The 14,594-nt window shown below is 38.2% G+C and overlaps 1 protein-coding gene across 1 annotated transcript in view; it reads right to left on the bottom strand.

The window, feature by feature from the left end:
- LOC128704169 (uncharacterized) overlaps nucleotides 1–14,594 on the bottom strand; it is a 97,097-nt gene that overhangs the window by 21,367 nt on the left and 61,136 nt on the right. The window contains exon 11 of the mRNA XM_070099013.1: nucleotides 107–262. Coding sequence (XP_069955114.1) covers nucleotides 107–262 — 156 coding nt within the window. The remainder of the gene's footprint in view (nucleotides 1–106; nucleotides 263–14,594) is intronic.

The following is a 14,594-nucleotide window of genomic DNA, read 5'->3' as shown; positions in this document are numbered from 1 at the left end:
GTAAGTAGGCAGGATAACTTGGGATACTGTAAGAATACAATGAACTGAGGTATAAAGACAGCTCTCAGCGTGAACATTGTAAAGATAAGGTATTAAGAGTGTTTACATTATACTTAGCCTTGGCCTCCTCAGCATCCTTGTTGGCCGCAGCAGCAGCGTAGGGTGCTGTGGAGAGTAGTCCTCCATGAGGGATTGTCCTGTGAGGAGACGAGAACGACCCCCTCAACAGGTCAGGTCGCTCTGCTGTGCCTGCTGACCCTGGCTGTGTGGGGACAGTATACACTATTGCTGTAAACCTCCACACCTGCTAATGATCCTCACATATATATATATATATATATATATATATATATATATATATATATATATATATATATATATATATATATATATATATATATATATATATATATATATATATATATATATATATATATAAAGCAGTCGTCAGTAGTTTTATGTCTGGAGATACATGGATAATTCCTCACTTACATTATTATTATATACTTTATTTGCAACTTTTATGATATTTTTAAATATTAAAATATCTCCAACATTCCATCAATATATACACATCATTTTGTAACTTCTCTAGTTAAGAAGGTATTAGTAAAAGAGGCAATTATATTATAATATAGATAATATTAATAATAAACTAATAGGTCTGGTGCAAAAATATTATATATATATATATATATATATATATATATATATATATATATATATATATATATATATATATATATATATATATATATATATATATATAGTGGAACGTGGGTGTTTGAGCTTAATTGGTTGCTAGGTGGTGTTGGAACTTCGAAAAGTTCGATGTGGGAGAGAGTATTGGCCAGGTTTTAGTTACCTGCCTCACACACTGGAGATGTTCAACTGGCAATTACAAAAGTTTCTGAGAGTTAGGTCAGTGTCAGAGGTCACTTCAAAGCACTTTTGAAACAGGACTTTCCTGTATATTATTTTATAACTGAATTTTAAACAAGCCAGAGCATTCTTACTCCAGAAATGCATTAAAAAACCCGGCTCAGTGTAGGCTAACAAAAATGTTTGGATTTCTGTACGTTTGAACACCGAGGTTCCACTGTGTATATATATATAAATAAATATATATATATATATATATATATATATATATATATATATATATATATATATATATATATATATATATATATATGCAAAACAACCACTCTGAAAGAATAGAGAAATTCCAAGCGCTTTCGTGACTACTCACATTATCCTTGATAATGTGAGTAGTCACGAAAGCGCTTGGAATTTCTCTATTCTTTCAGAGTGGTTGTTTTGCATCTTTTGAAATCACCGGTTCACTGTGATCTTATTGCATATATATATATATATATATATATATATATATATATATATATATATATATATATATATATATATATATATATATATATATATATATATATTATATATATATATATATATATATATATATATAATACTGGCATTATTATTATGGATTTTTTGAATATTCGATATTTTTCTAGTTAAAGGTCAGTTAGGCTAATATTATGGATTTCTTTTGATATATCAGTACAAGGCAACTATTTAAAATTATTATTATAATAATCAAGGGGAAGCGCTAAACCCGTAGGATTATACAGCTCCTGAGGGGGGATGTGGAAGGTATTCAGGTTTAATTCTGGGAACTGGAGCACAGATCCAATTCCCTAGATCAAGAGCCCCTCACCAGCATCAAGGAATCTCCCTTGAGGGATATTGTGAGTTTTGTTTGGTAATTCTGAAGGAACAATGTATGACAACACTGAATTAATTAGATGTAAGAGTTGCTGTTCTAGTTTGTCACACAGGATGTTTCCTGCTTATTGATTGTTTTAAGTCCATTAGTGTGTATTTTCTGTGCCTGTGCTTGCTAATAAATGTGCCTTTTTTGCAGTTTAATGGTTAGAAAGTCAGCAGAAATGGGTAAAAATTGCTATTTGAGTCCTGTCAAAGTGGGACACATATATCGGTTTATTGGTTGATAAAACACTGAAATAGAGAAATAAAACTTGGTGTTCCAACTCGGTCAATAAAATTAAGAAGAAATTGAATTAATATCAAGATTTAAATTCACAAAGGTTGGGAAGATGTGGTAGAAAACGGAAAACAACACCGAGATTAAACAGAAAAATAATACGAATGACTCTTAACAAGAGTATATCAACTTGGAGGCAGAGTTCCTCTGACACAGCAGCAACAGGTGTTAGTCGTGACCCAAAGACACTTAATGAGAGGCTTTTGGAGAGTGGACTGGAGGTCTATCTTCCCAGAAAAAAACCGCGACTTACTGAACCAATAATACGGGTTGAAAAGTTTAGCTTGGGCTGAGAATCACATTGAGTGGATTACTGAACAATGGCAGCAGCTAAGAATTACATTTAGTTATTTAGTTCATTTGTTGCTCATAAAAGAACATTAATTATTAGTAAAATGAAAATTCTATTTGAAAAAAATTAAGATTACCATTCAGCTTCACTGGTTATTCCGCTACTATTGTGGTTCTCTACTGTTGCAGGTGTTGTCTGATGACAACACTAGTGTTGTCTGATGACAACACTACAGTGCTGGATGACAACACTACAGTGCTGGATGACAACACTACAGTGCTTGATGACAACACTACAGTGCTTGATGACAACACTACAGTGCTGGATGACAACACTACAGTGCTTGATGACAACACTACAGTGCTTGATGACAACACTACAGTGCTGGATGACAACACTACAGTGTTGGATGACAACACTACAGTGTTGGATGACAACACTACAGTGCTGGATGACAACACTACAGTGTTGGATGACAACACTACAGTGCTGGATGACAACACTACAGTGTTGGATGACAACACTACAGTGCTGGATGACAACACTACAGTGTTGGATGACAACACTACAGTGTCGGATGACAACACTACAGTGCTGGATGACAACACTACAGTGCTCGATGACAACACTACAGTGCTGGATGACAACACTACATTGCTGGATGACACTAAAGTGCTGGATGACAACACTACAGTGCTGGATGACACTACGGTGCTGGATGACAACACTACGGTGCTGGATGACAACAGTACAGTGCTGGATGACAACACTACAGTGCTGGATGACACTACAGTGCTGGATGACAACACTACAGTGCTTGATGACAACACTACAGTGCTGGATGACACTACAGTGCTGGATGACAACACTACAGTGCTGGATGACACTACAGTGCTGGATGACAACACTACAGTGCTGGATGACAACAGTACAGTGCTGGATGACAACACTACAGTGCCGGATGGCACTACAGTGCTTGATGACAACACTACAGTGCTGGATGACAACACTATAGTGCTGGATGACAACACTACAGTGCCGGATGGCACTACAGTGCTTGATGACAACACTACAGTGCTGGATGACAACACTACAGTGCCGGATGGCACTACAGTGCTTGATGACAACACTACAGTGCTGGATGACAACACTACAGTGCTGGATGACAACACTAGTGCTGAATGACAACACTACAGTGCTGGATGACAACACTACAGTGCTGGATGACAACACTACAGTGCTGGATGACAACGCTACAGTGCTGGATGACAACACTAGTGCTGAATGACAACACTACAGTGCTGGATGACAACACTACAGTGCTGGATGACAACACTACAGTGCTAGATGACAACACTACAGTGCTGGATGACAACACTACAGTGCTGGATGACAACACTACAGTGCTGGATGACAACACTACAGTGCTAGATGACAACACTACAGTGCTAGATGACAACACTACAGTGCTGGATGACAACACTACAGTGCTGGATGACAACACTACAGTGCTGGATGACAACACTACAGTGCTGGATGACAACACTACAGTGATGGATGACAACACTACAGTGCTGGATGACAACACTACAGTGCTGGATGACAACACTACAGTGCTGGATGACAACACTAGTGCTGGATGACACTACAGTGTCATTCAGCACTAGTGTTGGATGACTGTGCTGATGTAAGATGGCGGTCACCTGAAGAATTTATATCCGAAGAAGGCGATCAAATTTCCTCAGAAAATCATGGTGTGGGGAACCATTACCGTTCATGGAACAAGTCTGGACATTGCTGATGGTACCATGAACCAAGTTAAATATATACAATTACTGCCTCAGATAAGGGACTGGTATAATGAGGGACGTTGTACATTCCAACAAGACTCCGCCCCACGTTACACGGCGAGACCAGTACAGACATGTTGTGCATAAAATGGCCTCAAGCTGCTCCCATGGCTGGAAACTTCTCCGAAATAAATCCTATTGAGGGTTTATGGTCTGTCCTGAAGGATGAAATACACAAAGTTCCCATTACCACCAAAATACATCTTTTAGAAGGCCTTATTAAGGTTTGGTTTCATTCTGCCAGAATCAAGGAATTATGCAAAACTCTGACGGATGGGATGTCTACACGTGGTAAAGCACTTATGGATGCTAGGGCTGGTCAGATCAAATATTTATCAATGTAACATAGCTGACCTCTATTTCTGTATCAAAATAAATCCATTAGCAGTCAGTGAAATTAGTTTAATTAACCTTTTAGTAGAAAAATAACGAATTTATATAAAAAAAATCCATAATAATGTCATAATAATATCTATCTATAATATATATATATATATATATATATATATATATATATATATATATATATATATATATATATATATATATATATATATATATATATAATGTCGTATGCGAATTAGGTAAAACTTGCAATTTTGGCTTAAATACGAACGCTCTTCTTGCTGACTATGGCAAGGGAAACTTCGTGTATGCAATAATTCCGCAAAAATCATTCTGAACCCAACGAACAAAATATGTTTCACTGTGTTTTTTAAATTATTGTAAACTTATCTAAAATATATTTAGTTGGATTAGGCTAAATTAAATTGCGCTGGTTATAATAAAGTTAGGTAAGTTTTCTAAGGTTCTTTTGGTACAAAATTGTTAATTTCTACATTAACTTAAATGAAAAAAAATATATCTTTAAATGAGTTCTTGCTAACTGACCAGTTTTACCTATTAGGCACGACATTATATATATATATATATATATATATATATATATATATATATATATATATATATATATATATATATATATATATATATATTCCACTAGAAAAGTATTCAGTAAGGGCTACAGGTTTATATATTCACCACACACTATATATATATAAGTTAGTATAAGAGAAGCATATCATTAAAGAGTAATGGATGCAACACCAAGACAGTTTTTAAGACATTCTTATAGACAAAAGCAACTACATCATGCCATTAAGTATCAGGTATATAATAAACTACACCTGTACACCTGTTATCACCTGCAACATATTGATTACACCTGCTACCACCTGTAACACTTGATTACACGTTACCACCTGTAACACCAGACTACAAATGTACACCTGTAACACCAGACTACACCTGTACACTTGTAACACCAGACTACAAATGTACACCTGTAACACCAGACTACACCTGTACACTTGTAACACCAGACTACACACGTAACACCAGACTACACCTGTATACCTATAACACCAGATTACACCTGTATACCTATTACTGCCTATAACACCAGATTATACCTGTAACACCAGACTACAAATGTACACCTGCACACTTGTAATATCAGACTACACATGTACACCTGTAACACCAGACTACACCTGTACACCTGTAACACCAGACTACACATGTACACCTGTAACACCAGACTACACATGTAACACCAGACTACACATGTAACACCAGACTACACCTGTATACTTATTACTACCTATAACACCAGATTACACCTGTATACCCATTACTACCTATAACACCAGATTATACCTCTAACACCAGACTACACCTGTAAACCTGTAACACCAGACTCTACCTGTACGCCTGTAGCACCAGATTACACCTGTACACCTGTAACGCCAGACTACACATGTAACACTAGACTACACCTGTAACACTAGACTACACCTGTAACACTAGACTACACCTGTAACACCAGACTACACCTGTACATCTGTAACACCAGACTATACCTGAAACACCAGACTACACCTGTAATACCAGACTACACCTGTAACACCAGACTACACTTGTAACACCAGACTACACATGTAACACCAGACTACACCTGTAGCACCAGACTACACCTGTAGCACCAGACTACACCTGTACACCTGTTACCACCTATAACAATAGATTACACTTGTACACCTGTTTCTACCTGCAACACCTGACTACACCTTATTTACGTTAGCACTAACAGTGTCAGTGTTAACACTAACAGTGTCAGTGTTAGCACTAACAGTGTCAGTGTTAGCACTAACAGTGTCAGTGTTAACACTAACAAAGGTGGAACATGTGATACACTGTGTTAACTATATTCAGTACTGAAAAACAACCCAATAACAGGACACAAGTCTTTTACTGCTCTCCACAACACATGGAATTTTGGATATATATATATATATATATATATATATATATATATATATATATATATATATATATATATATATATATATATATATATATATATATATATATATATATATATAAATGAAGGTGAGGTATAATAGTGTCACCACAACATTATACAACATATCATGCAGTTACAACATACAGTACTGTATACAAGAGGACTGTAACTACACTCTACAAACTACAACTACAGTCATACCATCATACAAGTGTAGCAAGCATCTCTCTTATGCAGTTATTCTATACTATATAAGCTGATCACAATTTACTCAGTGCTAATAAGTTTAAAAAAAGTTTAACGATGGTTTGTTAAAAATGTTTTAATTTGGTTTTAAAATAACTTGTAAAAAAGATGTATATTTAAATGGTACACAAATATTGTGATAAAAGGTTTTTCCAGGTCTCCGCTTATTAGGCTGAAAATGTTCGTATTACAACGCAAAATGAGAAAAATTAAAAAATATAGTGTTTAAAATTTGTTGCGGACCATAGATCAAAAATATGCACTTCCGGATGTTTCACAAAAAAGTCAGTTGAACTATTTCTCCCACTATCTCTAAATAATTGCACTCTCTCTCTCTCTAACATCTCGTGCCCACACTCTCTCACACAGTGATTCAGGTTACTTTAGGTCATTTACACATTCTACTGTCAGACAAGTGTAATCATGTAAGACTTGTATCATGTGCCAGAATACACATCACATTCCCTACTAGTTCTCTCCTCACACATCTCTCAGACCCAGCCATTATCAACCACAACTTATATACCAAACACACACACGTATTAATCCAGGTAACAAACACACAGGAAAACAATGGCACAGGGAGAAGAGAACATGGATGTTGACTGAGCCTGGGAGAATAACAAGACTAACACGAGGTCACTTCTCACCTGTGTGACTCCCATATTGACCTGGTCGGGCACACGGGGTCACTTCTCACCTGTGTGACTCCCATATTGACCTGGTCGGGCACACGGGGTCGCTTCTCACCTGTGTGACTCCCATATCTCCTGGTAAAGTGACGTCCTCGTGATGACTGCATCTCGTCGACACATACACAGCAACAACTTACATAAAACACACACACACATGCAGAAGAAAAACACACCAAACACCATATATAGTTTTAAGAGCAGGTACAATTTGGCCCTGAAGGCCAGAAATCAGTAAAGCCGGTCGACAGCGAAGAAGCGGGGCCAGGAAATATGAATCGACCCTTGCAGAAACAACAGCAAAACACACACACGCGCACACACACAAAGACAGACAGACACACACACAGACACACACACACACACACACACACACACACACACACACACACACACACACACAAAGATAAAACACCTAAATAAACACACAAATATTCGGAGGAAGGTACAGTCCCACATAAGTGACGTCGATAAGTCAGAATACCAAAGAATCAACACTTTTGTCAAAAGTTTATTAAAATACACAACAAACATCACATTTTTTAGTTTAAAATGAATTATGATAAAAGAAGAGACAGAGGCAGCCAGAGAGTCTACACACAGGAGAGACAAATACACAACATTGAACATGACTGTGTATGAGACACCAAACTTAGATCACAACCTTCTGTAACTTAATGTTCAGAAGAGACCAGCATACACACTGGTCTTGGGCAGTAACACACAACAGCCATGACGGAGTATTCAGTAATTCAACTTCAATAATACATTAACTGGGATCATATAAATCATGACATAACGAAATATGCTGGGAAGACAGCACGAGTAACATTAATGGATTTGAGCCAGTGCCTCGAGTGTTTGAGAACTATGCAGAAGTATGATCAAGACATATATCACTAAGAAATAGAAAAGATGCAAGTTAGAGAGACATGTTCCCTCTACATGCGAAAACAAAGACTCACAAAACGTCTCAAAAGTTTTCAAAGTATCTGAAAAACGAAAAGAAATACTGCCAAGAGGAAAACACTGAGCTCAAGGTAAATCATACAGAGTCCAGGAGAGATAGGGGAGCATAAAGCCATTAATGAAGTTTAAAGCCAAAATACTTTTCTCACATGCAAAATCCAGGGAAAAAGCCATATTCAGTATCGGGCCCTGGCTCAAAGATGGAGCTTATTTTAATGACAACACAGAAATGAGTGAAATACTGAGCCTCAATGTGAGTATTTAGTGAGCAGACAACTGGACTAAAGATTGGCAATCCAAAGGAATCTTTCATAAACGAGATTTAAAATCCTGTCATCTCAAAAAACTTTCCTTATAACTTAAACCCCACTTTGACTTTGAAGCCATGTCCGTGAACCATGACCAGGCCCAGACTCCTTTACTCCATATTCATCAAAATTTAACAAAAAAAAAATCACGTGACTTAATTATTCTAATTCAAAGAGTCTGGAGATAGTTATCCCACAGCCATTATAGACAACAGATATAACTACACTCCACAAAGGTGGCAGTCGGGCAATTGTATAAAACTACAGACCGATAGCACTGACGTCTCACATTATTAAAATCTTTAAAATCAGAGATCACCAAACATGGGATGCCAAGACTTGCACAAGGCAGGGTAACCAGGGTTCAGAGCAGGTTGCTCCCCCCTCACAACCACTGGAGGGAGTGCAACGGACAAGTGTAGTAGTAGTAGCAGCAACACAAACAGCAAGAGGCATTCTTGAGCTCAGGCCTCGGCCCAAAGCTGGAGTGTGGCTCGAAAAGGATCCTGTAGTGCTTGCTGCCTTTGCACCTCCTGACATCGTCTGCTGCTATGCAGCTGCCACACCCTTCGAGCCCAGTGTGGGCAGGGTTTGTGGCAGCCCAGCGTGCCTAGCTTCTCCCTCCGAGCCCCGTGGAGGCGGGGAATGGGGCTAGGCCTGGGGACAACTCCTCCCCATGGGAGGAGGTACAAGTACCTCCTCCCATGGCGGACATTGGTCTGAGACACTCCCACGAAATGGAGCCAAGGCCGGGCCACCTCTTGGAAAAGGCCCTGACTGGGCGATTATACCAGGAAATCTAGAACAGAAGAGAATCACACCACTGGACTACCACCACATGCTCTTGTATCAACTGCAAGATAAACAATGAAAAAGTAATATACTCAGTGTTTTCAATAACTTTCGACGTTACGATCATGGTACAATAGTACACAAAATGTGTGCAAAACACATGGAAAATTGGACGTTTTAAAAAATACAGAGAACGCAAAGATTAATAATAAAAGTAAATTCATAGGCTACAACGTTGAAAAGCTGTTCCTCTATTACAGGGCAGCGCTAAATCCGTAGGGATCACACACTGCCTGGGTAATGCTAAACAGGTTGGATTCAAGGAAGTGGAGAAAAAAGTCCATTTTTTTGGATCAAAAGCCCCTCACCGGCATCAAGGAACCTATCTCGGGAGGGTTTGTTCCCTAAGGTACAGTACTCGCCCAAATTCTCTCTCATTTCCGACAGAAGTACATAATCCACTGCACCTGATCATCCACTGCACCTGACCATCCACTGCACCTGACCATCCACTGCACCTGACCATCCACTGCACCTGACCATCCACTGCACCTGACCATCCACTGCACCTGACCATCCACTGCACCTGACCATCCACTGCACCTGACCATCCACTGCACCTGACCATCCACTGCACCTGACCATCCACTGCAGATGCTAAACAAACTGAAAATTACCTTCAATAAAAAGCCAAGCCAAGACGTCTTCAACGCTATTCCTTCCTACATAAAGGGACTTCCCCAGGCTGTTTTCCATAGAGAACCAAAGTTCCTCTAGTTCCTGATTAGCCTTGGCTGTGACGTATACACTGGTCTGTGTGGGGCTGGCACCAACAGCTTGGTTGATCATGTATTGAGCCAGGAGGCCTGGTCAGGGACCTGGCCACAGGAACATAACCACTAAAAGTCTCCAGATGAACACGAGAGAGGGAGATGAAACAACAAATGGACGATACACACACAAGCTAGATGTTATAATGTCTGGCTTAAGCAGAACTTTATCAAGCTAAATTGATAACATTATCAAAGTAAGATAACTTTTTAAAGCTCTCCTTGGATCAAACATTGTTACAATACCTACGATATCTCCTGTGTCACCATGAAGGATTGTTATTATAAATATTTCCCCTGTTATTCTTATTATTTACCATAAAGATCGTAACCCAAAGGGGTCATAGCTAGCTTATAGGTAACAAAGAGAGAGAAACATTTAATACCAGGGAAAGACAGGTCTGATTCCTTGGATCAAAAGTCTCCCTGCCGCCCAGGGTGAGCATCAGGAAGGAGGTTAACACTTATCCTAAGTTATGGATTATAGACTAGACGCGAAATTTTACTCAATGGTCAGTCCTCAAAACGAGCGAATTGAGAGGCCTTGGTAAACCAGTCTACTAAGTTATCCAACCAGGTATAGAAATATGCCTAGTTACTCATAACTATGTAAAGAACTAGGTTACCTTACCTATAACTAGGTATATAAATGTACATAATCACCTATAAATATAAGTAGAAATAATCTAGTTATTAAAACTAGGAATAGAAATATTCCTCGTTGGATGAATTTCATTAGGCTGGCGCGGTCCAGTAGGTAGCTACTAACTTTATCACAGGTCTGATACTAGTTTTATCACAGGTCTGTTACTAGTTTTATCACAGGACTGTTACTAGTTTTATCACAGGACTGTTACTAGTTTTATCACAGGACTCTATTCCACAAGGCACAGTACTCGCTCCCATCTTGTTCCTCATCCTCATATCCGACATAGACAAGGATGTCAGCCACAGCACCGTGTCTTCCTTTGCAGATGACACCCGAATCTGCATGACAGTGTCTTCCATTGCAGACACTGCAAGGCTCCAGGCGGACATCAACCAAATCTTTCAGTGGGCTGCAGAAAACAATATGAAGTTCAACGATGAGAAATTTCAATTACTCAGATATGGTAAACACGAGGAAATTAAATCTTCATCAGAGTACAAAACAAATTCTGGCCACAAAATAGAGCGAAAACCAACGTCAAAGACCTGGGAGTGATCATGTCGGAGGATCTCACCTTCAAGGACCATAACATTGTATCAATCGCATCTGCTAGAAAAACGACAGGATGGATAATGAGAACCTTCAAAACGAGGGATGCCAAGCCCATGATGACACTCTTCAGTTGACTTGTTCTATCTAGGCTGGAATATTGCTGCACACTGACAGCACCTTTCAAGGCAGGTGAAATTGCTGACCTAGAAAATGTACAGAGAACATTCACGGCGCGCATAACGGAGATAAAACACCTCAATTACTGGGAGCGCTTGAGGTTCCTGAACCTGTATTCCCTGGAACGCAAGAGGGAGAGATACATGATTATATACACCTGGAAAATCCTAGAGGGACTAGTACCGAACTTGCACACGAAAATCACTCACTACGAAAGCAAAAGACTTGGCAGACGATGCACCATCCCCCCAATGAAAAGCAGGGGTGTCACTAGCACGTTAAGAGACCATACAATAAGTGTCAGGGGCCCGAGACTGTTCAACTGCCTCCCAGCATACATAAGGGGGATTATCAACAGACCCCTGGCAGTCTTCAAGCTGGCACTGGACAAGCACCTAAAGTCAGTTCCTGACCAGCCGGGCTGTGGCTCGTACGTTGGTTTGCGTGCAGCCAGCAGTAACAGCCTTTTTGATCAGGCTGATCCACCAGGAGGCCTGGTCACAGACCGGGCCGCGGGGGCGTTGACCCCCGGAACTCTCTCCAGGTAAACTCCAGGGACTGTTACTAGTTTTATCACAGGTCTGTTACTAGTTTTATCACAGGTCTGTTACTAGTTTTATCACAGGACTGTTACTAGTTTTATCACAGGTCTGTTACTAGTTTTATCACAGGACTGTTACTAGTTTTATCACAGGACTGTTACTAGTTTTATCACAGGACTGTTACTAGTTTCATCACAGGACTGTTACTAGTTTTATCACAGGACTGTTACTAGTTTTATCACAGGACTGTTACTAGTTTTATCACAGGACTGTTACTAGTTTTATCACAGGACTGTTACTAGTTTTATCACAGGACTGTTACTAGTTTTATCACAGGACTGTTACTAGTTTTATCACAGGACTGTTACTAGTTTCATCACAGGTCTGTTACTAATTTTATCACAGGACTGTTACTAGTTTCATCACAGGACTGTTACTAGTTTTATCACAGGACTGTTACTAGTTTCATCACAGGACTGTTACTAGTTTCATCACAGGACTGTTACTAGTTTTATCACAGGTCTGTTACTAGTTTTATCACAGGTCTGTTACTAATTTTATCACAGGACTGTTACTAGTTTTATCACAGGACTGTTACTAATTTTATCACAGGACTGTTACTAGTTTTACCACAGGTCTGTTACTAGTTTTACCACAGGTCTGTTACTAGTTTTACCACAGGTCTGTTACTAGTTTTACCACAGGTCTGTTACTAGTTTTACCACAGGTCTGTTACTAGTTTTATCACAGGTCTGTTACTAATTTTATCACAGGACTGTTACTAGTTTTATCACAGGTCTGTTATTAGTTTTATCACAGGTCTGTTACTAGTTTAATCACAGGTCTGTTACTAGTTTTATCACAGGACTGTTACTAATTTTATCACAGGACTGTTACTAATTTTATCACAGGACTGTTACTAGTTTTATCACAGGACTGTTACTAGTTTTACCACTGATCTACCAGTTTCAGCACTGACCTGCTGCTAGTTTTACTACTAGTTTTATCACTGGACTAGTACTTTCTGTGTTCAAAGTATAATTGGCTATACTTTCTATGTTCAAAGTATAATTGTCTATACTTTCTATGTTCAAAGTATAATTGTCTTTACTTTCTATGTTCAAAGTATAATTGTCTATACTTTCTATGTTCAAAGTATAATTGTCTATACTTTCTATGTTCAAAGTATAATTGTCTATACTTTCTATGTTCAAAGTATAATTGTCTATACTTTCTATGTTCAAAGTATAATTGTCTATACTTTCTATGTTCAAAGTATAATTGGCTATACTTTCTATGTTCAAAGTATAATTGGCTACACTTTCTATGTCCAAAGTATAATTGGCTATACTTTCTATGTTCAAAGTATAATTGGCTATACTTTCTATGTTCAAAGTATAATTGGCTATACTTTCTATGTTCAAAGTATAATTGGCTATACTTTCTATGTTCAAAGTATAATTGACTATACTTTCTATGTTCAAAGTATAATTGGCTATACTTTCTATGTTCAAAGTATAATTGGCTATACTTTCTATGTTCAAAGTATAATTGGCTATACTTTCTGTGTTCAAAGTATAATTGTCTATACTTTCTGTGTTCAAAGTATAATTGTCTATACTCTACGACTACTACGTAGCACAATTCAAACAAGTGTAGGAGAACTCGCCGAGATATACTGAGTAGTAGTCGCCAATATAATACCATTATTCTCTCAGATATTGTTATCACCGACAAAATCCTTAGTTACCGACACTACTGGTTGGAACTGTTATAAATTTTACAATACATATAATTATGTATATCACGGAATAAAGTCATTATTGTGCAAATTGTTATTTAGAGATGCAAGGAAAATTTATTTCGACTGTTTAACACACTGAGTTGTCTCTGGCGTCCAGCTCACTGTTAACACAGACGTATACTGTGTCAATGTTAACTAACCTAACGTTATCTATCCTAACCTAACATCATCTATCCTAACCTAACGTTATCTAACCTAGCCTTAACTAAACTGAGCGTAGCCTAACCTAATGTTATCTAACTTTAACTAACCTAACCTTCACCAAATGTAGCCTAACGTACCCTAACTAAACGTAGTCTAACATAATCTTAAGTTACTAACCAAACCTTAACCAAACATAACTTAAATTAAGCGCAACCTAACCTAAACTACACAATTACGAACCTAAATCAGCCTTAACTAAAAGATACAAAACCTAACTAAATTATATCTAACCTGAATTA

The sequence above is a fragment of the Cherax quadricarinatus genome, chromosome 66 (genome assembly GCF_038502225.1).
Source record: "Cherax quadricarinatus isolate ZL_2023a chromosome 66, ASM3850222v1, whole genome shotgun sequence".
NCBI classification, from domain to species: domain Eukaryota; kingdom Metazoa; phylum Arthropoda; class Malacostraca; order Decapoda; family Parastacidae; genus Cherax; species Cherax quadricarinatus.
This window is presented reverse-complemented; position numbering and strand designations above follow the sequence as displayed.